At 41.0% G+C, this 26,769-nt stretch overlaps 1 protein-coding gene across 1 annotated transcript in view; it reads left to right on the forward strand.

Annotated features, from left to right (window-relative positions):
• Positions 1-26,769, forward strand: part of LOC140199085 (tRNA (cytosine(34)-C(5))-methyltransferase, mitochondrial-like) — an 80,613-nt gene that overhangs the window by 38,198 nt on the left and 15,646 nt on the right. The window contains exons 3-5 of the mRNA XM_072260573.1: positions 6,825-6,946; positions 20,075-20,418; positions 24,356-24,510. Of these exons, the coding sequence (XP_072116674.1) occupies positions 6,825-6,946; positions 20,075-20,418; positions 24,356-24,510 (621 nt within the window). The remainder of the gene's footprint in view (positions 1-6,824; positions 6,947-20,074; positions 20,419-24,355; positions 24,511-26,769) is intronic.

Below are 26,769 nucleotides of genomic sequence, written 5' to 3' on the forward strand. Positions count from 1 at the left end.
TTTTCTGTTCAAGTAGCTGATAGTCACATCTATGTTGCATTGACTGTTGTATTTATTATAAATTACCATGACTGCACATTTAGACAGAGACGTAATATAAAGATTTTTACTCTTCATGGATGTGAAGGATGTCAGAAAAAAATTTCATTTCAGCTCCCTGACCACTCTGTGTAGAACCTCGGTCACTCATCCTACCCATCTACCAGAGATTATGCTGGTAGATTAATTAGCTTCTTTAAATTGCCCCTCATGTAGGTGGACAGCACAAGAATTGGAGCCAAGTTGATGGTGAGATTAGGATGTAATGAAATGGAATCAGCTGGAATAGTCTTGTTGGGCCAAATAACCTCATATTTCATAAGAAGATGTGAGGGAAAAAAAATGCCTGTCTTAGATGGGTGATGTTCACTTTTAAACAGTGACTTCTAGTTCTAGGATCTCTCACAAGCTGAAACATCATTCCACATCAATGTTTTAAAACCTCAGTGTATCATGATATGTTTCTGTCAGTTACTTCTCTCCCTCCCTCATTCTCTTTTAACCTCCAGTAGCTACACACCTAGCAGGTCTATCCTTTCCTCATTAGACATCCATATATTTGTCCTATCGGTCGTCAATGAACTGCTTCATTATGCATTATACTCTTACATCTAGTCGAATAATAGCCTTTCATAAATAAGAAGAACTAAACTGTACCCCTTACCCACCCCACCACTCCCCCCCCTTGGATTTGGTTGCACTGGGCCCCCTGCATCTTGAAGTATCAGCTCCCAACTTTTGCTAAATCAAAAAAATGCATAGGTTGGGAAAAAAAGCAGAATGTTTGAAACACTCAGCAGATCAGACAGCATTAGTAAAAAGAAAATAAAACAAGTCTTGTGAAGTCAAAGAATTTTTTGGACTCTCTGGATTTGTATTTAATTTTGCTCACAATAGATAAGAATATTCTGTTAGTTTTCCTAATTGCTATGCCTGTCTACTAGTCATTTCTGACTAGAACATCCATATACTTCTAGATCTCAGAGCTTCTCAACTACTTATTTAAAATTCTGATTTTTTTATCCTAAAATGGGCAATCTCATTTTTCAAATTGTATCCTTTTTCCTAGTTCTCCGTCCTATGAATTTCTCCGCAGTCTCATTGTATCCTGCCCAGAAATTACTTTCCCATTTATCTGTATGCCATTAAAAAATTCACCAACCATACCTTAATCAAAGCCAGCTGGTGGTGTAGTGGCATCCTCACTGGACTTTGAGGCGAGTGGTCCTGGGTTCGAATCCGGCCGGCTCTTTGCACCTTTTCCATCTGTGCTGGGTTGAGTGTTGAGCTAGCAACTTGGCTGGGGTGGCATAACTTGATGGGTCTAAAGGGCCTACCCTGCACTATATCGCTAAATAAAATAAATAGATAAAAACATTAGCATTTATATGGTCCCCCTTGATCCCAAATTTACAGGATGCAAGAGCAGTTACTCAAATAGCTTAATGTTACACAAAATTGAAATATGTAACCTGTATCACCAGGAAGAACAGAGCATAAAGCATACAGGCACATTACCTATAGCTTCCCTTCCAGGTCAGGTGCCTATCTGATTGGGAAATATATTACCATTCCTTCTTCACCATCGTGTTTGAAATATGGAATTCCTTTCACTAATACACAGTGGTTATACCCTCACCAAAAGAATTGCGGTTGGTGACGTAGGAGGCCTATAAGGATGCAGTTAGGGTAATTGACACCTATTTCCTGTGAATGAATAAAAAAAAGTTACATCAAGCAATTAGAAAGGACAATGAAAACTTTCCCTGTATTTCAAAAGGGGTAGATAAAAGTGTGTTGTAGTGTTGTTATAATTGAATAATACTTTAGTAAGACCATCAGCATAATGTTTTTATCTCCTAGTTTAAGGGGTGCTATGCTTGCTTTGATGAGAATGTAAATCTTAAAAGGAGCGATTTGAGTACAGTGAGTCTTACTTGTTGGAGATTGTGTACAATAGGATCTCATTAAAGAATCAGGAGATTTGAGAGGATGGATAATGAAAAGATGCTTCCTCCTGAATTTAAAGGAGGCGTGAGAAAAGGGGCTGCAGTAAGTGTAAAGGGAATGATGGAAACAGGACCTAGTGAGGGCCAGGAATTCAGATTCAGATTCAGGTTTATTTATCACATGTACATTGAAACACAAATGCGTCATTTGCACTAACAACCAACACACTTTAGGTTACGCTGGGGCACACATTTCGGTTCCAACATAACATGCTCATAATGTTCAACAGAGTAACACAAGCAACATCAATAACGAAACAAAATAACAGCAGCAAAACATACCCTTTCCCATTGTCCAACCCTCCTACCCACTCACATACATAGACAGGACAGGCTGCTTCTGGGCCTTGGTTCTTCACCCCAAACACTCGGACTTCAGCCTCCACCCTCCAATTTCTAGTCTGGACTCATAAACATCAGGCTTCTGGTCTCCAGAAAAGCCGAGCCAAGGGTTACAACCTTCAGATCTCTACCTTTGGAATTACCAACTTTGGTCTTTTCCCTGTGCTCTGGCATCACTTGCTTTACCTTCCCCTCTCACTGATCCACATATTTGTCATGACCTAGGGCTAAATCTGTGACTTGTTTGTACAGAATACAACTAATACAGTGGCATGCAAAAGTTTGGGCACCTTCTTCAAAATTTCTGTTACTGTGAATAGCTAAGCGAGTAAAAGATGAACTGATTTCCAAAAGGCATAAAGTTAAAGATGACACATTTCTATAATATTTTAAGCAAGAAAACTTTTTTATTTCCATCTTTTACAGTTTCAAAATAACAAAAAGGGAAAAGGGCCCGAAGCAAAAGTTTGGGCACCCTGCATGGCAGTACTTAGTAACACCAACTTTGGCAAGTATCACAGCTTGTAAATGCTTTTTGTAGCCAGCCAGGAGTCTTTCAATTCTTGCTTGGGGGGATTTTCGCCCATTCTTCCTTGCAAAAAGCTTCTAGTTCTGTGAGATTGTTGGGCCGTCTTGCATGCACTGCTCTTTTGAGGTCTATCCACAGATTCTTGATGATGTTTAGATGAGGGGACTGTGAGGGCCATTGCAAAACCTTCAGCCTGCGCCTCTTGAGGTCGTCCATTATGGATTTTGAGGTGTGTTTAGGTTCATTATCCTGTTGTGGAATCCATCCACTTTTTATCTTTGGCTTTTTTACATTAAAGACAGTGTGATGTTTGCTTCAGAATTTGATACAATATGTGAGGTCCAGTTTGCTGTCGAGTTGAATTGACCCTGTGACAAATTTGGATGTTTGACGGAGTGACGTTGTGAACTTCTTTGAAGATGAAAATCAACCGTAGTTTATTACGTCGGTTTTTAAGTGGTTCCCATTGAAGGGTAGAGAGCACGTTGGTGACATTGGATTTCCTGCTGTAATCATTTAACACAAAGCGAGCAACACGGCGTTGGATTGTTTCGATGGACTTCTTATTGTTACCTTAATGGAGATCCCATATGGCCGCGCAATACTCGACCTTTGGATGGATGTGTGTCTTATATGCCATGTCCTTGACAGATTTACTACATGAGTGGAGGTTTCTTCTCAGGATACCCAGCATTTTATTTGCTTTGGCTGTAATTTGATTGATGTGGCATGCCCAGTTAAGATCCTTGCTAATTTCAACACCAAGATATGGGTGGTGGGTGACTGTTTCAAGAATCTGTCCATTCATGTTATATGTCATGTTGGTTGGATTAACTTTGTGACTGACATGCACAGCATAACATATAGGTGAGTTGAAGGACATTTGCCATTGAGACTCTCATTGACATAATGAATCAATATCATTTTGCAGCAGCTGAGCATCTTGGTCATTTTTTATCTCAGGGTAGATTATGCAGTCATCTGCAAAAACAAAAGTTGGGACAGAGGCATGTTTACCATTGTGTTACATCACCTTTCCTTTTAATAACACTTCTCAATCATTTTGGAACTGAGGATACTAATTGTAGTAGATTCGCAATTGGAAATATTGTCCATTCTTGCTTGATATAAGACTTCAGCTGCTCAACAGTCCGTGGTCTCCGTTGTCTGATTCTCCTCTTCAAGATGCGCTATACATGATCAATAGGAGATAGATCTGGACTGGCAGCAGGCCAGTCAAGCACACGCACTCTGTGTCTACAAAGCCACACTGTTGTAGCCTGTGCAGAATGTGGTCTGGCATTGTCCTGCTGAAATAAGCATGGACATCCCGGGAACAGATGTCGCCTTGATGGCAACATATGTCTCTCTAAAATCCTAATATACACCTCAGAGTCAATGGTACCTTCACATACATACAACTCACCCATGCCGTGGGCACTGATGCACCATCACAGATGCTGACTTTTGCACCTTTCGCTGATAACAATCTGGATGGTTGTCTTCATCTTTGACATGGAGAACTCGACGCCCGTTTTTTCCAAAAACTAGCTGAAATGTGGACTCATCTGACCACAGCACACGGTTCCACAGTCTTTCGGTCCATCTGAGATGAGCTCGGGCCCAGAGAACTCGCCAGCGTTTCTGCATAGAGTTGATGTATGGCTTCCTCCTTGCGTAATACAGTTTCAAGTTGCATTTCTGGATGTAGCAATGGAGTGTGTTGAGTGACAATGGTTTTCCGAAGTACTCCCGAGCCCAGGTGGCTATAATTGTCACAGTAGCATGACGGTTTCTTAGGCAGTGCCGCCTGAGGGCTCAAAGATCACACGCATTCAACAGTGGTTTCCGACCTTGCCCTTTGCGTTGAGAAATGTTCCTTTTGAACTGACTAACAATTCTCTCTCGAATTTTGGCACAAAGGGGTGAGCCACGACCCATCCTTGCTTGCAAAGACTGAGCCTTTGATGGATGCTACTTTTATACCCAGTCATGACACCTCACCTGCTACCAATTAGTCTGCTTAATGTGGAGTCTTCCAAACCTGTGTTACTTGAATATTCTGTGCACTTTTCAATCTTATTTTAACTCTGTCCCAACTTTTGTTGAGTGTGTTGCAGCCATCAAATTCTAAATTTGTGTATGTTTACAAAATACAATTAAGTTGATCAGTAAAACTATTGAAAATCTTTTCTTTGTACTTTTGTCAGTTAAATAAAGGTTCACGTGAATTAACATATCACAGATTTTTGTTTTTATTGCATTTTGGAAAATATCCCAACTTTTCTGGAAATGGGGTTTGTACATTGACTGAACAACCCATGAGGATGGTGGAGAAGATATCTGGCGTTCTTGTTTCATTGTAAAGGTAAATGGAATGTAACATTTGGGGTGTTACTTTACAAGTTTAGAACCCATTTAGAAGTATTGTGTGCAGTTCTAGCCTTCACACTATAGGAAAGATGTGACTGCTGCACAGTGTGCAAGGAAGATGCTCCAGGATGTTGTCTGAATATTCAGTTTATTTCAAATTATGTTTGCATTTCTGTAATGTGCTGAAGCTGCAAAAAATTAATTTCATGGCATTTATACACTGGGTATGTTTGAACATAGAAAAGTACACCACAGTACATGACCTTTGGCCCACCATGTTGTGCCAACCTTTTAACTTACTCCAAGATCAATCTAGTTTAGTGGATAGCACAACACTTTACAGTACCAGTGGCCCAGGTTCAATTCCCACTACTGCCTATAAAAAGTTTGTACGTTGTCCCCATGACCACATCGGTTTTCTCTCAGTGCTGTGGTTTCTTCCCACAGTCCAAAGACATATGGATTAGTAGGTTAATTGTCCTGAGATTAGGCTCGGATTAAATCGGGGGATTGCTGGGCAGCGTGGCTCGAAGGGCCAGAAGGGCCTATTAAGTGCTGTATCTCAATAAATAAATAATGCTTTCTTCCTGCATAGCGGTTATGTATAACTCCAAAAAGGAAAACAAGGGAACCTGAGAGATGTGTGTAAATTTCATTTCTACTTTGAATGAGAATATGTGGTGGCGTAATGTCATACTCCTTTCACGTACTTTTCCACGTACGTTTCACGTACGTTTTGGGGAGTGTTTGGATAACCTGGGCTTGAGTTCTGTGGAGTGAAGGAGTCTAAAGGCTGATTTATACTTGTGTGTCAACTCGACGCCATAACCTACGCAAGTGGCCTACGTGCGTTGTGAGCATTTATACTGGTGCGTTGGTGTGTCTGCGTCGCTCTGCAATCCGGGCACGTCGTGCATGCGCACACACCTGCCCGCGCAAGGCTTCATGGTCATGGTAGTCTTTCTCGGGGTAAACAAGTTTAAAGCGAGCATCTTTTTTCATAAAAGTAAAAAGTGTCCTCCATAATTTCGGAGGTCTGTAAAGCTTTATGGAAAGCATTGCAGCCAGAGTTCCTTCCCTGCCTTTCAGTCGGCCAATGGGAAGCTATTGCAGTGTAGGAGCAACTGCAGTGCTACCAAACGGACTCAAATGACAGCTGTTGCGGTCTGCGTTGCTGCGATGCACAGTTACATTTTGGGAGAGGTGCGCGTCAGGCTACGGCGTAGGGATCTGCGTAGGCACTGCGTTAAGTTGACGCAGAAGTATAAATCAGCCTTAAGGGGTAATCTGACAGAAGTATGCAAGATTATGAGAGATATGGATAGATAGTAAAATCCATATTGCTGTGAGTCTAATAGGGACTTGTGACCAGTAAGTAGAGCAAACTAAAATGGAATTATAGTTAAAACTAATATGATAAAGCTGAACAACCAGAAAAGGTGGTGGAGTCAGATGTAGTAAAGAAAAAAACTAAATAATGAGGTAATAAAGGATGAAGGAATCATTTGTTGTTTTGAATTTTGTCTTTTTAGAACAATAAGAATAAAAAGTCTCAGATCAGACAGGAGTCACAGAAACAAATTTGTATACCAGCTTTGGAATATTTTGATAAAAAATACGGGCATGAACATGGAAAGTTGTGGGACAAAGTCAGGTAATAAAAGAGATTATTTCCTTAGCGAATAAAGAAAATAAGATGTTCTGATTAAATGATATAGAAATGATTCTAATCTCAATTTATCATATTTCTATAGTTTTGTATCTGTATCATTGCAATGTCTGTTTAATACTGCATTCAAATATTGGTATCGGTTATGTGCTGAAGTCCCTAGAATGGATCTTGGCCCATTGAAAGAAATGTAGTCTACAAGCAAAGCACCTTGACCTTTAGGAAGAATGTTAAATGTATGGACAGATTTTTAAAACTAATGTACTGGCATAGCTTAATATTAAGTTTTAGGCCATAAACTGATTCTGGAGCTATTTCTTTCAACTTCATATTTTAGCTGTCACTGGCAAAGCTAGCATTTATAACCTATCTCTAATTATAGGTAGTGCACTACACTACCTCACTTCTTTTGCATACTTATTTTAATGTAACTATTTAATTACTTACTGTAATTCAGTTTATTTATTTATCATATCATATTATACTGCTGCTATAATGTTAACAAATGTCACAACATTTGCTGGTGATATTAAACCTGATTCTGATATGATGGTGCTAAGCTGTGACCTTGAACTGCTGTAGTCCTTTTAGTGAATGTATTCCCATGGCAATTTTGCATGTGGAGCTCCTGAACTTAGACCGAGTGACAGTGAAGCAATGGCAAAAAATTTCCAAGTGAGGATAGTCTGTGTTGTGTTGTTGTTCCCATTATAAAAAATCATAAGTTCAGGAGCTGCTGTCCAGTAGCTTGTATGAGGAACTGCAATGCATTTTGTCGGTGATGCACACTGCAGCTTCTGTGCTGTGAATAGTGGAGGGAATGAATGTTTAGGGTGGTTGATGGGATGGCATTCAAGTAAGTGTGTTACCTTGTCCTGGATGTTACCAAGTTTCTTGGGATGTATTGAAGCCAAGTAAGTGGGGACTGTTTCATGACTCTCCTAACTTGTGCCTTACAGATGGTGGAAAGACATTGATGCAAGAGACATTGAGTCACTTGTAGAGTGCCCTGCTTCTTACCTACACTTGCAGATGGGGGATTTATGTTGCAAGTCTAGTTGAGGGAATCCAAAAGTAATGACAAGGGTAGGTAGTGATAATTGCCCGACACGACTGATCAGCCTCTGCTTGAATATTGCCTTGGTGTTGATGCATGTAGGCATGGGCTACTTCATTTGGAAAGTGGTGCTTTCAAATGGGACACCCTAACTTTTGATGAAGCTAATTGATGAATGTGTTTGATTACTGTCTTAAGATACTCCTGACGTATTATCCTGTGGCTGAGAAAATTGATGTAAAACAGTAACAGCCTCCTTCCTTTTGTGACATTGATTACAATCATTGGAGTATTTTCCCTTTTGGTACCCATTGACCAGTTTTGCTAGGATGCCCTGTCACACTTGGTCAAATGTTTACCTCGTGGCCAGAGCAGTCATTTTCACCTCACTTCTCAATTTCAGCAGTTTGGTTCCTATTTAGACTAAACCTGGATGTGCATGGTCCACACAATGCACAGGCCAGCCAGTGAGTTTGCAAAGGACTGAAATTCTGGTGCGGGGTGTGCTGTGTGAGAGGCAGCAGCTACCACCACATTCAACAGGTGGTGAATAGGGAGACTAGGATCTGAATGGTCTGACAACACACAAAGCAACTGCTGCTACTCCCCAGCGAAATCTCACCCACACTGTGCCAGGCAGGGTGCACACTGAGGTCCAAATCCCAGCACTGACTGGCCTCACTACTTACCAGCACGATTCTCTCCATACCAAGCTGTGGGGCTAATCATTGTGCCAGATCATCAGCAAATCAGCTGAAGAGGGCAGGGGTTTGCCCAAGGTTCCTAGCTTAGGAGTGCTATCAGTAATATACTTCTGTGTATGTAAGATACTCTAGTGACATCTTTTAGCACTCATTCTTCGGAAATGCATCCAGCGTGCTCAGAAAAGCCTGAATGAAAAGATGTATTAGCCTTCTAGAGCAACAACTGTGTCCCAGTGAAGAACAGAATGAATGTTTAAAATGGTGAATGGGATATCAATCTTTTTGTTTAAGTACAGCAAAGGCATTTTTGCTAGGCAAGTCCTTGCTAGCTTAAACTCTGGCCATGTGGCTCTTTTCTGCACAGCATTAGCATCAGCTCACAAAGATCATGACTGTGCTTGGAAAAAATTTGTGCTTATTTATAAGTATTTGTAAAAAAAAGTAGACAGATCAATAAAGTAAATCTTTGTAAATGTACACAATATAATTCCCATTGCAGAAATGTAACTACAGTATATAGTTCAATTTTAGGTAGGAGAGGCAAGGTTGAGCTGTTAAAGTTTCTTCCTGGTTAAGATGGCTAGAGCCAGGATTCACTGTTCCGGAAAAAGGAGTTGACATTTCACAGCTGACTGAGGTGGAATAAAATTTCTTCACCCAGAAAGTTTCAAAGGTTTCAAAGGTACACTTAACGTCAGAGAAATGTATACAATGTACATCCTGAAATGCTTTTTCTTCGCAGCCCTCCACGAAAACAGAGGAGTGCCCCCAAAGAATGAATGACAGTTAAATGTTAGATCCCCAAAGTCCCCCCCAGCTCCCCCTACGTGTAAGCAGCAGCAAAGCAATGATTCCCCCCTCCCCCACCAATTTAAGAAAAAGCATTGGCATCCACCACTGAACACTCAAGCGTGCAGCAAAGCAACAGCAAAGACACAAACTTGCAGTACCCCAAAGACTACTCGTTCACCCAGTATTCGACAGGTGTCTCTGTTTCACAGTGAGGGGGGAGGCATAACAAATAACTCACTTATTTACGATGTTAAAAGTCTGTTGCTTCACTTTTTCTGAGCTCTGTGCCCGAAGATCTCAGGTCTCTGGGCACACAGCCAGAGATCTTTGGTCTCCCATGACACACTGATTTCCTGCCGGGATACCAGCCTTCGGTCCGCCCATCTCCAGAGCCACGAGATCCCAGAACTCCGAAGTCAAGCTAATCTCTTAGGCAGCATCCTTGGCATGTTGAATAACGGCCAGTTGTGAAACCCCGAGAGTGGGTCCCATTCCCGCAAAGAACGGAAGTCAGCGTGTAACTCCAGGTCAGGGTCTTCAGAAGAACCCTGAAAGGGAAAAACAGAGATATTAAAGATGGAAATAGAGCTGTTTCTGAAGATGCAAGCAAAGGAGTCGCTGTTAAGTGCCATTGTCTCCTCCTAAGTAGTAAACCTTTGGGATTCTGCAGCTTATAAGACTGTGGAAACTTGGTCGCTGCTTTTGTTGAAGATAGAGATCAATATATTTTTTAATGGAGTCAAGAGGTACAGGGTCAGTGGAGGAAAGGGGTGCTGGTTAAAATTCAGCCTTGATCGTACTAAATGGTGACACAAGCAGAAGGAGGTGAATGGCCTACTCCTTCTTCTATTTGCTCTGTTCTTTTATTTATGATTGCTATCCCATTCACCATTTTAAACATTCATTCTGTTCTTCACTAGGACACAGGCTGAAATATGTACCATCTCAGAATCAGGTTTATTATCACCGGCATGTGTCATGAAATTTGTTAACTTAGCAGCAGCAGTTCAATGCAATACATAATATAGGAGAAGAAAAAGAATTAAAAAAAATAAGTACATCAGTTACAGTATACGTATAATGAATAGATTAAAAATCGTGCAAAACAGAAATAATATATATTTAAGAAGTGAGGTAATGTTCACGGGATCAATGTCCATTTACGAATTGGATGGCAGAGGGGAAGAAGCTGTTCCTGAATTGCTGAGGTTGTGCCTTCAGGTTTCTGTACCTCTTACCTGATGGTAACAATGAGAAAAGGGCACTGAGGTGCTGTGAGTTCTTAATAATGGACACTGCCTTTCTGAGACACCGCTCCTGGAAGATGTCCTGGGTGCTTTGTAGGCTAGTACCCAAGATGGAGCCGACTAAATTTACGACCTTCCCCAGCTTCTTTTGGTCCTGTGCAGTCGCACCCCCCCCCCACCCCCCCACCCATACCAGACAGTGAGGCAACCCGTCAGAATGCTCCCCACGGTACATTTAAAGAGGTTTTCAAGTGTTCCTGTTGACATACCAAATCTCTTCAAACTCCTAATGAAGTATAGTTGCGGTCTTGCCTTCTTTGTAGCTGCATCGATATGTTGGGACCAGGTTAGGTCCTCAGAGATCTTGACACCCAGGAACTTGAAACTGCTCACTCACTGCATTTCTGATCCCTCTATGAGGATTGGTATGTGTTCCTTCATCTTACCCTTCCTGAAGTCCACAATCTGCTCTTTCGTCTTACTGATGTTGAGTGCCAGGTTGTTGCTGTGACACCACTCCACTAGTTGGCATATCTCACTCCTGTATGTCCTCTTGTCTCCATCTGAGATTCTACCAACAATAGTTGCATCATCAGATCATCAGCAAGTTTATAGATGGTATTTGAGCTATACCTAGCCACACAGTCATGGGTATAGAGAGAGCAGAGCAGTGGGCTAAGCACACTCCCCTCAGATGCACCGGTGTTGGTGGTCAGCAAGGTGGAGATATTATCACCAATCAGCACAAATTGTTGTCTTCCGGTTAGAGAGTCACGGATCCAATTGCAAAATCATCTACAAAATGCTCTGCAGTTACTGACCCAGCTTACTCCAATAACATCTTGCAACCTCAACCAGCAAGAAGGACATGGCACCATATGGGAATGTCAGCACCTACACGATGTCAACAAGTTGCATACCTTCCTGAATAGGAGGTATATTGCGGTTCCTTCATCATAGCAGGAACTGTGGATTGTGGAACTCTCTGCTATGGCTTTGTGAGAGCACCTTCACCAGAATGACTGCTACAGTCAAAAAGGCAACTTGCCACCACCTTTGTGAGGGCATTTAAGGAAACTAAACCGATGTTGACCATCCTACACTCAAACAAAAATTGATTAAATAATAAGCCTCAACTAGTAATGTAGTGAATTTTTCAACACTGGCAGAGGGAATTCAAGTTTAAGGTGATGGATGTGATGAAGTTTAAGGGAATGGGGGATTCTCAGATTCCTGTAAACAATGGATTAATTACTGACTATGTCTGTGACTGCAGTGTGTTTGAATAATGTCTCACAGCTGCTTTCTTTGGAGCGAGATAAGGGTGAAAGTTCACCCAGATCCACATAAGATGTCTTCTGGCTTTTCACACCTTTTTGATTTTGACAAAAGGCGGTACCTGATGGAAATTAGACAGAATGCTCCTTTCTTAATTAAAGCATAAATTTGACGGATGTTCTTATCTTTGTAATTAAGTTGTGGCTCCAACAAACCAGGTAGGATATTCCTTTCTTTAATTAAGGTGACTGGAGTGTCTGTCAAACTGATTGTTCTTATGTATCAATAGTCCCTTGACTTGACCGGAATGGTTATCAAACTGATTGTTCTTTTGTATCGGTGGCCTTGTAACTTCTAACAATTCTGACATCAGGCAGTGAACTTGTTGAACCACCAGGGAGATGAGAATGTTTCTCTCCCTGATGTCGGGTCCAAGTTCACTCGCCGGCTGAGCTCAAAGAAATAAATAGGTGAAAAGATAAGTAACGATCTTTTTGTGCTGTCGTTATTTGATCCAGCAAAGTTACGTTTACAGATGGGGTAGGGAAGTCCTGTTAATTGGAGTGTTTTCTTCTGAATGGCATCCAGCTATTGGTGTTGTTGAAATTACAATTGATCACGCTCCTGACAAGTGCCTTTGAGAAGATGGGAGAGCTGTGGATGTTAGGAGATGATTCATTTACTGCAGTGCTCCCAGCCTGTGAATTATTCTTGTTACTGTAGTATTTATGTGGTTGGCCCAGTTGTTTCTAAGTAAAAGTGAACCCAGATGTTGATGGTGCAAGGCTCTGCTGATGATAGTGCTATTGACAGCAAGTGTGCGTATATCGATTCCATGTTGGAGATGATCATTGACCTGTATTTTAGAGTGCATACAGTATGCCACTTCAAATTTCATGGAAGTTAATATCCAATACTTGAACTCTACAATAATAGTGGGTGTACATTTTGGAGACTACTTCTGGTCTTTCTTCTACCTGTAGCTAATTGGTGCTACATTTGGAGCACCTGCAATTAAGTAGCACAGAAAAATTGTTGGGGCTGTATTTAATGAGCATCACCAGAGTTGACATCCCTCTGTCGAATTAGTATTGCAGACATTCTGCAGGAGCTGAACTGGGTGAATACCATAGTGACTTGGATTAGTTCTGAAGGGAAGACTACTCATCATACTAGTCAGTGGCCATTCAGTAGAATAGCTCTGTCATAAATTTTTGAAAAGCTAATTAATAAGGGAGCAGACATTTTTTTTATCCAATGTTGTAAATTTCCAATCAGCAAGTGAAACAATTCAGTTTGTTTGAATGGAAACATGGTTAGATTTGCTTAGATCAGTGGTTCCCAACCACCGGGCCGGGGACTGGTACTGGACCGCAAGGAAATGATATGATTTGGCGATATGAAACGATATGAGTCAGCTGCACATTTCCTCATTCCCTGTCATGCACTGTTGAACTTGAACGCATGCGAGGTCATTATGCATGCGTCATCCATGTCAGCGCTGGAAGATGAACAACTCCTCGAGCTTGCAAATGACGGTGGGCTGAAAAGTATGTTTGATATAACATCTCTGCCAGCATTCTCGATCAAATTCAAGGCTAAATATCCTGAGTTAGCCACGAAAGCACTGAAAACGTTGCTTCCATTTCCAACATATCTCTGCGAAGCGGGGTTTTCTGCAATGAATGCAACAAAAACTAAATTGTGGAATAGACTGGACATAAGGAACCCCCTTCGAGTATCGCTGTCTCCCATCACCCCTCAATAGCACCATCTTGCTGCAGGAAAACAAGCCCAGGGCTCCCACTGATTCAGCGATATTGGTGTGTTGCAATGACTTCATACGTTCATACGAGGAAAATATACGCTGTGTGTTTAATATCCTAATGTTACTTAAAATGTTATGATGCTATTGACTTACAAGTGACTTATAATTGATTTATCACTATATTCATGCGAGGAAAATATGCGCTGTGTGTTTAATATTAAATTTGTTAGATAAACCCCTTTTAGAAACGAAATTGAGTGTACAGGTGTTCCCCGCTTTTCGAACGTTCACTTTACGAAACGTCACTGTTGTGAAAAAAATCAGCGCGCGATAAAAGGCTGCGCGCGCCCTGAGCAGCCGCTCTACTCCGGATTCGGAAAGGCATTGCTTTAACACGTGCCTGTGAGCAGTTGTTTGCAAGATGTGTTCTGAAGTATTGGAAAAGCCTGAAAGAGCCCGTAAGGGTGTTACACTTAGCGTAAAACTAGACATAATTAAGCGTTTTGATCGTGGTGAATGAAGTAAGGATAAAGTGAGTTTGGCTTGTGGAAGCTGACGAAAATGATGTTGAAGAGGTTTTAGCATCCCTTGACCAAGAACTGATCGATCAAGAGCTGAAGCAATTGGAAGAGGAAAGGATAACAATCGAAACCGAATGCAGTAGCGAAATGAACGTGAAGCAACTGCGTGAGATTTTCGCTGCAATGATAAAGTACGACTTTAATTTTGAAAGGGTACGTCGGTTTAGGGGATATTTGCAGGATGGTTTGAGTGCTTACAAAGAACTGTATGATAGAAAAATGTGCGAGGGTAAGCAGTCAAGCAAGCCTTCCACATCAGCCACAGCAGACAACGAACCTCGACCTTCGGCATTGAGGCAGGCAGACATAGAAGAAGATGACCTGCCTGCCCTGATGGAAACAGACGATGAGATAACACTCCAGTGTCCCACCCACCCCAACACCCGGGCCACGGACAGATACCGATTTGCGGAGAATGCAGCGGTAGCTGGGAGGCACACAGCACATCTTTAAGAAAAAAGCCGAAATAAACTTGCTAATTAATTAGATGCCGTCCAACACGTAAATGTCGGCCCAGATGAGGGGCGATGCAATCGGCAATCGGCACTGATCTGGGCCGACAATTACGTATCGGGCGGCATGTAATTAATTAGCATGTTTATTTCGACTTTTTTCTTAAAGATGTGCTGTGTGCCTTCCAGCTACCGCTGGACCCCTGCATGCTTCGCGGCAATGTATCGGTCGGCGGCCTGGAGGGTGGGGGCCACTGCACCACCCAAACTCCGACTCAGCCTAACACACCATCATTAGTGTGTTCGACGCTGTCCCAATTCCAGTAAGTGATACTACACTGTACATACATTATTTCTACTTTATATAGGCTGTATATTTTTACGTGTTATTAGGTATGATTTGGCAGCTTCATAGCTTAAAGGTTACTGGAGAGAGTGTTTTTGCTAACAGCGCTTGCGTGAGATTTTCACTTCGGGGAACAGTGCCAGCAATGTTTGTGGAAAAGTATTTCTACTTTATATAGGCTGTGTATTTATCATATCATTCCTGCTTTTACTTTATGTTACTGTTATTTTAGGTTTTATGTGTTATTTGGCATGATTTGGTAGGTTATTTTTGGGTCTGCGAACGCCCACAAATTTTTCCCATAGAAATAAATGGTAATTGCTTCTTCGCTTTACGACATTCCGGCTTACGAACCGTTTCATAGGAACGCTCTACCTTCGGATGGTGGGGGAAACCTGTATTAGCCAGTTATAAGTGACTTATAGTTGACTTACCACCTATATTCTGGTCGTGATTAACACCACCCCCCAGGGTTGCCAACTGTCCCGTATTAGCTGGGACATCCCGTATATTGGGCTAAATTGGTTTGTCCCATATGGGACTGCCCTTGTCTCGTATTTCCCCCACTAAGGTAGAGTGTTCCTATGAAACCTTTCGTGCTGAAATGGCGTAAAACACAGAAGTAATTATCATTAATTTATATGGGAAAAATTTTTGAGCGTTCCCAGACCCAAAAAATAACCTACTAAATCATGCCAAATAACACATAAAACCTAAAAATAACACTAGCATATAGTAAAAGCAGGAGTGATATGATAAATACACAGCCTATATAAGGTAGAAATAATGTATGTACAGCGTAGTTTCACTGAGCAGAATCACCAAAAACGATTTGTAGAAAAAAATCGGCACGTACACGAATGCGCACGTAATGTATGCGCACATCATGCATGCGCACACAGGTGCCCGTGCAAGGCTTCATGGTCATGGCAGTCTTTCTCGGGGTAAACACAGTGAGAAAGTTGGCAACCTTACCCTCCCCCGGTCGGCCGGTCCATGGTGCAAAAAAAGGCTGAGGACCCCTGGCTTAGATAGTTTAACATCATAAATTGTGTGTCCTGTGTCTTCCAAACTAATTACTTGCATTTGATTTTTTTCATTTCTATCATGGCATTGGGCAAACTGAATCAACAGTGTGCTTATGTAAAAGGCAATAATGTCAACTTTATCAACTTTACCGCAACTCTAATTTCAGGAGCAGCATAGGTTAAAGTGCTAGACTCTTAGGAAATTCAGTTTTAGAATGAGTATTTATGTAAGCTTTCTTTCCAGACTTGAGGCATGTAGGCAGAAGGATTTTGCAATGATCAGATATAACTTAAAAATCCATTGATTCTGATATAAGGTGGGGCAGAATCCCTCTTTTCTATTCCATTTGTTGTGTCGGTTCCTTGAACAGGCCAGGGGACCAATCCACCAGTCATCATACACAAACACAATTTCAGTAGTGCACGAGGTAAAACTGAAGTTCCAGTGGTTTATTGATTTTTAAAAAAACTTAAACTCTTAAATGCCTTCAGAATTCATTCTGCTAAAGGACAATAAGCAATGGACTTCCCAAGATTTAGTATACCAGGTGTCCCCTGCTTTTCGAACGTTAGCTTTACAAAACCTCCCTGTTACGAAAGACCTACATTAGTTACCTGTTTTCACAAACAGAAGGTGTTTTCACCGATACGAAAAAAAGCAACGCGCGCCCCGAACAGCCGCTACTCCCCCGGTTTCGGAACTGCATTCTAGCCGGCCTTGCTTAAACACGTACCTGTGAGCAGCCGTTAGCAAGATGAATTCTAAGTTATCGGAAAAGCCTAAAAGAGCTTGTAAGGGTGTTACACTTAGCGTAAAACTAGACATAATTAAGTGTTTCCATCGTGGTGAACGAAGCAAGGACAAAGTGAGTTTGGCTTGTGGAAGTTGACGAAGATGATGTTGAAGAGGTTTTGGCATTCCATGACCAAGAACTGATAGATGAAGAGCTGATGCAATTGGAAGAGAAAAGGATAACAATTGAAACCGAATGCAGTAGTGAACGGACTGAAAGTGAAGTCATCCAGGAATTGAACGTGAAGCAACTGCGTGAGATTTTCGCTGGAATGATAAAGTACGACTTTAAATTTTGAAAGGGTACGTCGGTTTAGGGCATATTTTCAAGATGCTTTGAGTCCTTACAAAGAACCGTATGACAGAAAAATGCGCGAGGCTAAGCAGTTAAGCAAGCCTTCCACATCAGCCACAGCAGACAACGAAGAACCTCGACCTTCTACATCGAGGCAGGCAGACATAGAAGAAGGTGACCTGCCTGCCCTGATGGAAACAGACGACGAGATGACACCGCAGTGTCCCACCACCCCAAACCCCGGGCCGCGGACAGATACCGATCCGCGAAGGATGCAGCGGTAGCCGGGACGTACTCAGCACATCTTTAAGAAAAAAAGCCGAAATAAACGAGTTAATTAATTAGGTGCCGCCCGGCACGTAAATGTCGGCCCAGATCAGAGGCGACGCAATGGGCAATCGCCTCTGATCTGGGCCGACATTTACATGCTGGGCGGCACCTAATTAATTAGCTTGCTTATTTCGGCTTTTTTCTTAAAGATGTGCTGGGAGTATCCCGGCCGCCGCTTTACCCCTGCATGCTTCGTGGATCGGTATCGGTTCGCTGCCCGGAGGGTGGGGGCCACTGCACCACCCTAACCTCTGATGACTCAGCCTAACACACCATCATCAGTGTGCTCGGCGCTGTCTTCTCGATTTCCATAAGTGACACTACACTGTACATACATTATTTCTACTTTATATCGGAAGTGTACTTTTACGTGTTATTTGGTATGATTTGGCAGCTTCATAGCTTAAAGGTTACTGGAGGGAGTATTTCTGCTGAGAGCACTTGTGTGAGATTTTCGCTACAGGGAACAGTGCAGGCAATGATTGTAGAGAAGTATTTCTACTTTATATAGGCTGTGTATTTATCATATCATTCCTGCTTTTACTATACATTACTGTTATTTTAGGTTTTATGTGTTATTTGGCATGATTTGGTAGGTTATTTTTGGGTCTGCGAACGCTCACAAATTTTTCCCATATAAATAAATGGTAATTGCTTCTTCGCTTTACGACATTCCGGCTTACGAACCATTTCATAGGAACGCTCTACCTTCGGATGGCGGGGGAAACTTGTAGTTCTGTAGTCCAGCAGTTTGAGGAAAGCTTGGTTAAAGATATGAGCCTGTAAGCAGATAGTATGGTATCTATAGTGCTTTGAAAATGTATTCAGCCCCAGCCCTTTGTTCACATAAAAGAGAATTACCACCAGAGATTTGAATCAATTTAACTGAGAATTTTTGTTTGTGAATCATATGCTCCTTTTTTTCACAGTGGAACCCCAGAAAAACAGGGAAAAGTGTAAAGAATGAAAAACTAAAAATTCAAGATCTGAAATCTCAGTGTTTCAAACATAGTCATCCCCCTTTGCTCAGTACTTAGTTGAACCAGATATTACAGCCAGTAGACTTTACGGATCAGTCTCTTCGCACAACGTGCTGAAGCAGAATTTGTCTATTCCTCCTTGCAAATTTGCTTTAAGCTGTGCCAGGTTAGTTGGGGAGCGACGGTTGTAAGCAATTTTCAGGTCTTGCCAGAGATGTTCGATCAGACTATGGACCACTCAAGGCCATCAATTTTCTTCTTTTGAAGCCTCTCCATGGTTGCTCTGGCAGTGTGCTTTGGATCATCGTCCTGTTGAAAGACTAACCTCCTCCTCAGTTTGAGCTTTCTGGCTGTGGTTAGCACATTTTTATCCAGGATCTTTTGTGTTTAGCAAAGTTCATCTTCCCCTGGTCCTGATCAGATTTCCAATCCCCACTGCTGAACAGCATCTCCGTACCCTGCTGCGATCTCCACCATACTTTTAATAGAGACGGTTTTACCTGGCTGATGTGCAGTATTCGATTTATGCCACATGTACATTAAAAAAAGCATATCCTTACCCATAAAGATTTTGCAAAGCATAATTAGATACTATAAAGCTGTGGAAGAAGGTCTTATGGTCAGATGAGACTAAAGTGGAACATTTTGGCCTCAGCACTAAGTAGTACGTGTGGCTTAAATCTAAAATTGTAAATTATATGGATTACTGCAAGAACAATACCATGTAGATATTAATATCTATCATTCTTTTTGCTATTAAGTATTTGAACTACTGCATATGCCAGGATAATATCTACAGTAGTTTTCAACTGGGTTGCTAGTATTTGGATTTTTTGTTTCTGAACACTACAGTTTATATGGTAGTACAGCAGGGTCTAACATAAATTCCTAAGTGTGTGGAAGTCGTGAGTTCATGAGGGCAGTATATTATAGTTGCAGCAAGAATATCAGAGCAGCTGATAAGATTAGAACTATTTAAAATAAAGTTAAAATACTTGGTCTTTATTTGTGTCATCTTGTAGTTCAGTTGACTTGATTTAGTGGCATGCTTCCTTTTGGACCAGGTCTCCGTCTTCAGGTATTTGTGTATAGTTAGGACTTAAAGTCAAGTGTATTATTTTCTGAGGAAGAATTGCTGCTACTTGGGGATGAGGAGGGTGAATTCATCTATTTGGAGTCTAATTTTTCATGGCAATGTTAGTAGTTAAGCAACTGAGCCAGACAATTTTTCCATCATCCACTTCTGCGACTGGCCAGCTTGTCTGCACTGGAGGCCTGTATTCTTTCCATTGCCTCAATATAACCTTACAAGCCATTGCTCAGTAGATAAGGTAGTATGAATTGTATGCTCTAATACCACTAAGCTGTTGCTTTTCAGGTAGCTATACGATCCTCCAATACAAAAAGGTTCTAGTTTTGTCAGAGCTTAATTTTTACTATTTTTTGTTTGCTTGTCTTTCAGAGAAGTGCTGCTGCTTCCCTTCAGCTGGCAGTATGGCGTGCTGGTGAACAAGTTCAGCCACTGTATAGCATTGGAACAACGTCTTCAATCACAGGGATATTGGAATTTTGTAGGAGATGCGTTACCATTTTCCCAGCATTCATTACGATGTTACATCAGCAGGACTCAGAACCGGTTCCCAAGACTATTACATCATGCTGAAAGATTGAAGGAATATTACTTACTGAATGCAGTCTCTTTACTGCCTGTCCTTGCATTAGGTGTCCAAGATGGACAGTGTGTGTTAGATATGTGTGCTGCTCCTGGAGGAAAATCTGTGGCAATGTTGCAGTCTGCCACTCCACGTAAGTGCTGTACTATTGCATGTTACTTGCAGGATACAGAAATAACTTATTTTCTTTCTTCTACTCCGTAATTGCCATCATTTTTATGGTTACATCTGGGTTTTCTGGCTCTTGGTTTCCTTCTGTCTAAGATACAAATTTAAAATGACGTAACTTAAGTGACTAAATGAGAACTGGGATCGCTCAGGCATAGAAGACTATGGGCCAAGTGCTGGAAGATGGGAGTAACTATGAATGGGTCAGTGATCAGTGTGCACATGGTGGGTGGAATTGCCTGTTTCCATGCTATATCTCTGGCAAAAGAACCAGAGATGACAAAAGGGAAGCCTTTATTAAACTGTGGATTAGGGTGTAGAATGCTTTGATCAGGCAGCAGAGTGACTTATTTGTAGAGCTACAACCTCAGCTCCAGTGACATGAGTTTAATTCTGCCCCCTGGTGGTATCTGCATGGAATTAGCACATTTTGTCAATACCCAGTTTCATCCCACATTCAGAGCTACGCAAATTAGAGAGTTAACTGGCTTCCTACACTTTTAATATTAGATTTCACTATCAATATTTAGCTGTTTGTGGGAGATTACTTCCAAGGTGTGTGGAGCTCATCATTCTCAGAATCTCCTCTGAATTGGCACTGCAAGAACAGGGGAATGTCTGCTGAGAGCTCCTTGATGGAGGATTTTAGTCTTAGTATTAAGTGGCATTTTTATTTTCCAATATCTTTGGTAAACATGCTGAAGATTGCCTGAACATCCATTTTTTTTATTAGAACATTTATTGCAGCCATATTGTTAGGTGACTGAAATCAAGATGTTCTTGGTTCTGGGTTAGTGTCAATGAGGTTAGTTGGTTTTCTGTCCATCCATTTGCTTGGTGGGGGCCTGTTAGTGCCTAATAAGCAATTGCAGAAAGAAGTTTTGAGGCCACCCTTTGATGTTCTCTCTTAACTCCAGTCCAGTTTGTGCTGAGGCTTATTATTGTTGTTGAGCTTGAGTAAAGTGGTGACATATTTGGGGAGTAAACATAACTCAGAAGAATTACCCAGAATGGTTATTAGCAGGGATGAAGCCCTTGTAAGATCAAAGAAGGCAATACATAGAGAATTATGGTCCCTGGTGACCTGAAAGGCACCTGGATGGATTTTTTTTCTGTAGTTGACATCTAGGTGATCTGTCATTTCCATTTGAGCTCTCTCTTGAAGATGGTCAGGATTGTGACATCGCTGAGGACATTTGAGATTGCCTTAGTATTTCATGACCTCCTTCAAGCCGCATGTTCTATTTATACAAAATACTGGAGGAACTCAGCAGGTCAGGCAACATCTATGGAGGGAAATACACAGTCAATGTTTTGGGCAGTGGCTATTCTATTGGACCTGTGAATGCATGTCTAACTCTCCATAATGCAGTTTATTTTTCCACATGTAATGTATAAATTTTATGCAATGAATACAAGTTACACTGAGGTTGTTGTCCCGTTTTTGGTCAGTGAAAAGCAAATGTGGCTCATTGTTCCTCGTGATTAGAGCTGCCATGAGTCTCTTGTGATGGCATGACAACTCATCTTTGTTAGGAACCTCAAATAGCATGGTGCCTTCCAGAGGGAATCTAGGGCCTTTATTAATTGGCTTGGAGTAGGGTGCCTCTTCCACTAATCATCCTGATGAAACTTTGTTGAGGTATCACATTGATCTAGATCAAGAAGCATAAATTGAACATATTTTCATGTTACAGAATTAATGGGGTTGGAGGATGCTTGAGTTCAAGAAAATTAAAAGGCAGCAAGTAAAAGAAAATAATAATTTTTATTTTCAATTTATTTGTCAAATTATAACTGCCAGTAATAATTCCTTAAATTATCACTGCTGGTAAGGTGATGATCAATAATTCAGAGCTTTCACACCATTAAAAAAATTATTTATACTTAATAAATGTGCCTTTGCATTTTCTAGTGTGTCTAATCGATATCTAACGGGTTTTTTTGTATGAACGCTGAATCTTGTGGCAAATTAACAATATTTCAAAGCTTCCATTGGAAAACCACTTCTGGATTCAATCTGTAACTACCTCTTTGCAGTTGCTGGATGTTGAGGCCAATTTATTCCTTAATTTTGCCCAATTTAAAGGATGAACTTTATACAAATACAGTATAGTTAGTGGTACTTGCATTTCATTAAATATGATTGGACAGCAGGTATAGATTATTCTTATTTCATACCAAACATTTTTATAGGTTTCAAACTTGTAGGTAAACATTAAAATATTTTATCTTTTATGTCTATATATGAACTATAACTTTCAGTATATTTTTCATCACGTTTCAATGGAAAATATCAGTATTATTCTTGATCTTTCCTGGAGCCTCAATGATATGGTGGATTTGACATTTTTCTTTTAAAATAAATATTTCCGCATACTGTCACAGACATTTTCTACATGAGCAGTTGGCTACAGATAGCATATGCAAATTTAGAATCCATTTCGATGGCTCCATTAATTTTCTAATAGATATGACTGCGAGTGACTCGAAAGCTCACTCTTGTAAGTCGATTCAGACGTTTCCAGGTAGAATGCTTTACTGAAATGCTTTTGAATTTTCTATTCAATTTTACCAGTTTCTTATATTAGTGAAACATGATTAGTTGCAAACTAGGTCGTGTAAGGAGAATTTGTAGGAATGAGGCAGTAGCTTGTTTACTTAGTGAAGTTTAACGTTTTGAAACAGAATGTTGTTACGAAATATAGCAACTTTTAATTGAAATACATTTCATTTAACTATGTTCAGTGAAGTTCATCATAATCTATCTTGCAGCATGTTATGCTATGTCTTATTGTTACAGTAGGAACATTCTCATTTTAGATCTCATCTTTACGGTTGTTTTCTTCAAAGCAATTTTACTCTATATCATCTTTTCAACCTAGCGATTGAACTTAGCTTATAGCCTGATGGGAATACTTACATACTTAGACACTCTTCTGCATTACTATTATTTCCATCAATATGTACAATTAAGATGCTACATGTATCATACAACCTGACAATTATTTTTTCATAATCTCTGCTGGATAGACCTGCAGTGAGTACATCCCAAAATTTATCCTTCAGATTTTCACCACGTGCTATTGCTATTATGACAACTGCTCTCAAAAAGAATAAAAAGGATTTAATATTAACTATCGCCCTCTTTGTGGAAAGCTCCGCAATACCCATAGAAAGTGTAACATTCTAAAGGAGTGATGTCAAGATAATTGCATTCCTATCACATCTCTTGGCTCTTGCATTTGAGGTACATTTGATCATATCAAACCATTATTGTCATTTGGCTTTTATTTATTTACTTTTCAACAATATTCCTCAGATCTGTTTATTAATTTGGTCTCGTCATCACAGCAAAACAATATTCTATGAAGAAAAGATTAGGAACGTCTTTTTAGCACTGAGCTTAAATGTTTCCCATTTTCTGGCCGAGTGAACACTGGAAGGCAGTGCCAACTCCATTTACACTGCATTACACCTCCTCTGGCACTCCAGTGGAGCGCAGCGGCTCCTCCTCTCTCCTGGGCAGCTGCAAACATGGGACACCGTGGCTTGAGGCCCAGTCCTTGAGACAACCTAGGCCATGCAGTATTCCACTGCACACCTCTGTTGCGCTCTGACGCAGGCAGCAGCACGATACACATCAAGTCCAGCTCCTTCAGTTCTTCAGTAACGAGCAACTAGCTGATGGGGTAGAACTGCATTACTTTAGGTCTTAATGTCCAGCAGGTCTTGCGATCATAAAAAATATATTTAAATACGTTTATTAACTTCCATAAATGCTGCCTGACCAGCATTTTGTGTGTGTTTCACTCAAGTAATCTGATAGAATTTCTTGCTGTGTCACTGGGGGATGTATGAGCGATCACACAGCCTCAGAATAGTTTCTCTTTCTTTAAAAGGTCACTTTCTTTGCAATGAGCAGGACAATTTGCGTCATAAGTGGCTGAAGCAAATGCTTGAGTCTTTTGTACCTGATGCCATAAGGGGGGTAATATCTGTGACGAACCTGGATGGAAGAGTCATTGGCCCACAACAGCCACAAATATTTAACAAGGTGAGTCTGCATTTTGACCAGGCTTTGTTGGACTATGGTGAATGTGCTGCTTATCAGAATTTCAAAGTGTAACTGAGACCTGTGCTTATGGCCATAGACCATGTTACGCTGAGTAGATTTTAGTGGCCTGCTTTGGAGTAGATGGCAAGTGATAAAACTGCAATGACGTGGAGAAGAATACAGAAAGAAAGATGTATTATGTACTCCACATTGGAATGGAACAATTTGTGTAATCCATGAATGCTACAGAAATAACTGAAAATGAAATCAGAGGGACAGGATGCTTACTGTACAATTTTTTGACAAAGTAGCATTTGAAAAGTTGAATTTAACGGACAAAACAGAGTGTAATGTGGAGAGAGCCACATTTAATCAGCAATATTCCCCTTAGTAGGCTCACTCAGAAAGTCAGATGGCATAGGATCGAGAGAAACTTTGCTGCATGGATTCAGAATTGACTAGAACTACAGAAGGCAGAGGATGGTAATAGATGGAGTGTATTCTGCCCGGAGGTTGGTGCCCAGTGGTGTTTTTATAAATGACTTAGATGGGGTGGAGGGCTATTCAGTAATTTTGCAGATGACATGAAGCTTGATGGTGATGTAGATATTGTAGAAGGTTGTTGTAGGTTACAACAGCACGTGGATAGGATGCAGAGCTAGTCTGAGAAGTAGGATAAGATTCAAAGTAAATGTATTATCGAAGTACGTATATATGTCACCATATACTACCCTGAGATGCATGTTCTTGCAGGCATTCACAGTAAATACAAAGTAACAATGAAATCAATGAAAAACCAAACTCAACAAAGACAGAAAAAACAATCAGTATACAAAAAACAACAAATTGTGCAAAATAAACCAAATAATAAATAAATAATATCAAGAAAGTAAGCTGCAGAGCTCTTGAAGGTGAGTCCATACGTTGTGGAATAGTTAAATAAAGTTACCCCCACTGTTTCAAGAGCACAGTGGTTGGGGTGTAATAAATGTTCCTAAGCCTGGTGGTGTGGGACCTGAAGCTCTTGTACAAGAAGATAGCGTGTCTGGATGGTGGGCGTCCTTGATGTTGAATGCTGCTTTCCTGCATTCTACTTCTTGTAGACGTGCTCAATGAGAAGGCTTTACACGTGCTGAACTGGGCTGTATCCACTACTTCTTAAAGGCTTTTCTGTTCAAGAGCATTGGTGCTTCCTTACCGGGCAGTGATTTAACCAGTCAGTATACTCTCCACTATGCATTTATAGAAGTTTGTCAAAACTTTCAGATGATATGCCAAATCTTCAAACTTCTAAGAAAGTAGAGTCACTGCTGTGCCTTCTTTGTAATGATGCTTATGTGCTGGACTCAGGGCAATCCTCTAAAATGATAACACCAAGGAATTTAACATTCCTGACCTTCTCCACCTCTAATCCCCTGATGAAGACTGGCCCATGGACCTCCAGTTTCCTCCTCCTGTCATAAGTAATTAGCTCTTTGGTGTCACTGACATTGAGTGAGAGGTTGTTGTTGTGGCACCACTCAGCCAGATTTTCAATCTTCCGTCTTATATGCTGTTTTATCACCACCTTTAATTTGGCCAACAAGTGCCGTCAGCAAATTTAACTACGGCATTGGAACTGTACTTTGCCTCACAGTCATAAGTATAAAGCAAGTAGAGCAGGGGGGCTAAGCACACAGCCTTCTGGTGCAGCCGTGCTGATGGTGATTGTGGAGGAGATATTGCTGTCAATCTGAACTGACCGAGGTCTGCGAGAGAGGAAATTGAGGATCTAGCTGAACAAAGAGGTATTGAGGTCTAGGTCTTGGAGCTTGTTGATTAGTTTTGAAAGGATGATAGTTTATTTGTATTTATTTATTTATATACAGTACAGAATAGGCCCTTCTGGCCCTTTGAGCCATGCCACCTAGCAACCCCCAATTTAACCCAAGCCTAATCATAAGATAATTTACAATGACCAATTAACCTACCAACCGGTATGTCTTTGGACTGTGGGAGGAAACCGGAGCGCCCACAGAAAACCCACGCAGTCTCCGGGAGAACATACAAACTCCTTATAGACAATGACGGTTTCATCACCAGCCTCTCAAAGCATTTCATCACTGTGGATGTAAGTGCTACTGCATTCTCCTTGGGCACTGGTATAACTGAAGCCTGCTTGAAGAAGGTGGGTACCTTAGCCTGCCGAAGGTATCGGTGCACAGTCCAGCACTGGTCCTCAGTACCTGGAGATAAACTTAATCCAGAAAAATGTGAAAT

The sequence above is a fragment of the Mobula birostris genome, chromosome 6 (assembly GCF_030028105.1).
Source record: "Mobula birostris isolate sMobBir1 chromosome 6, sMobBir1.hap1, whole genome shotgun sequence".
In the NCBI taxonomy this organism is placed as follows: domain Eukaryota; kingdom Metazoa; phylum Chordata; class Chondrichthyes; order Myliobatiformes; family Myliobatidae; genus Mobula; species Mobula birostris.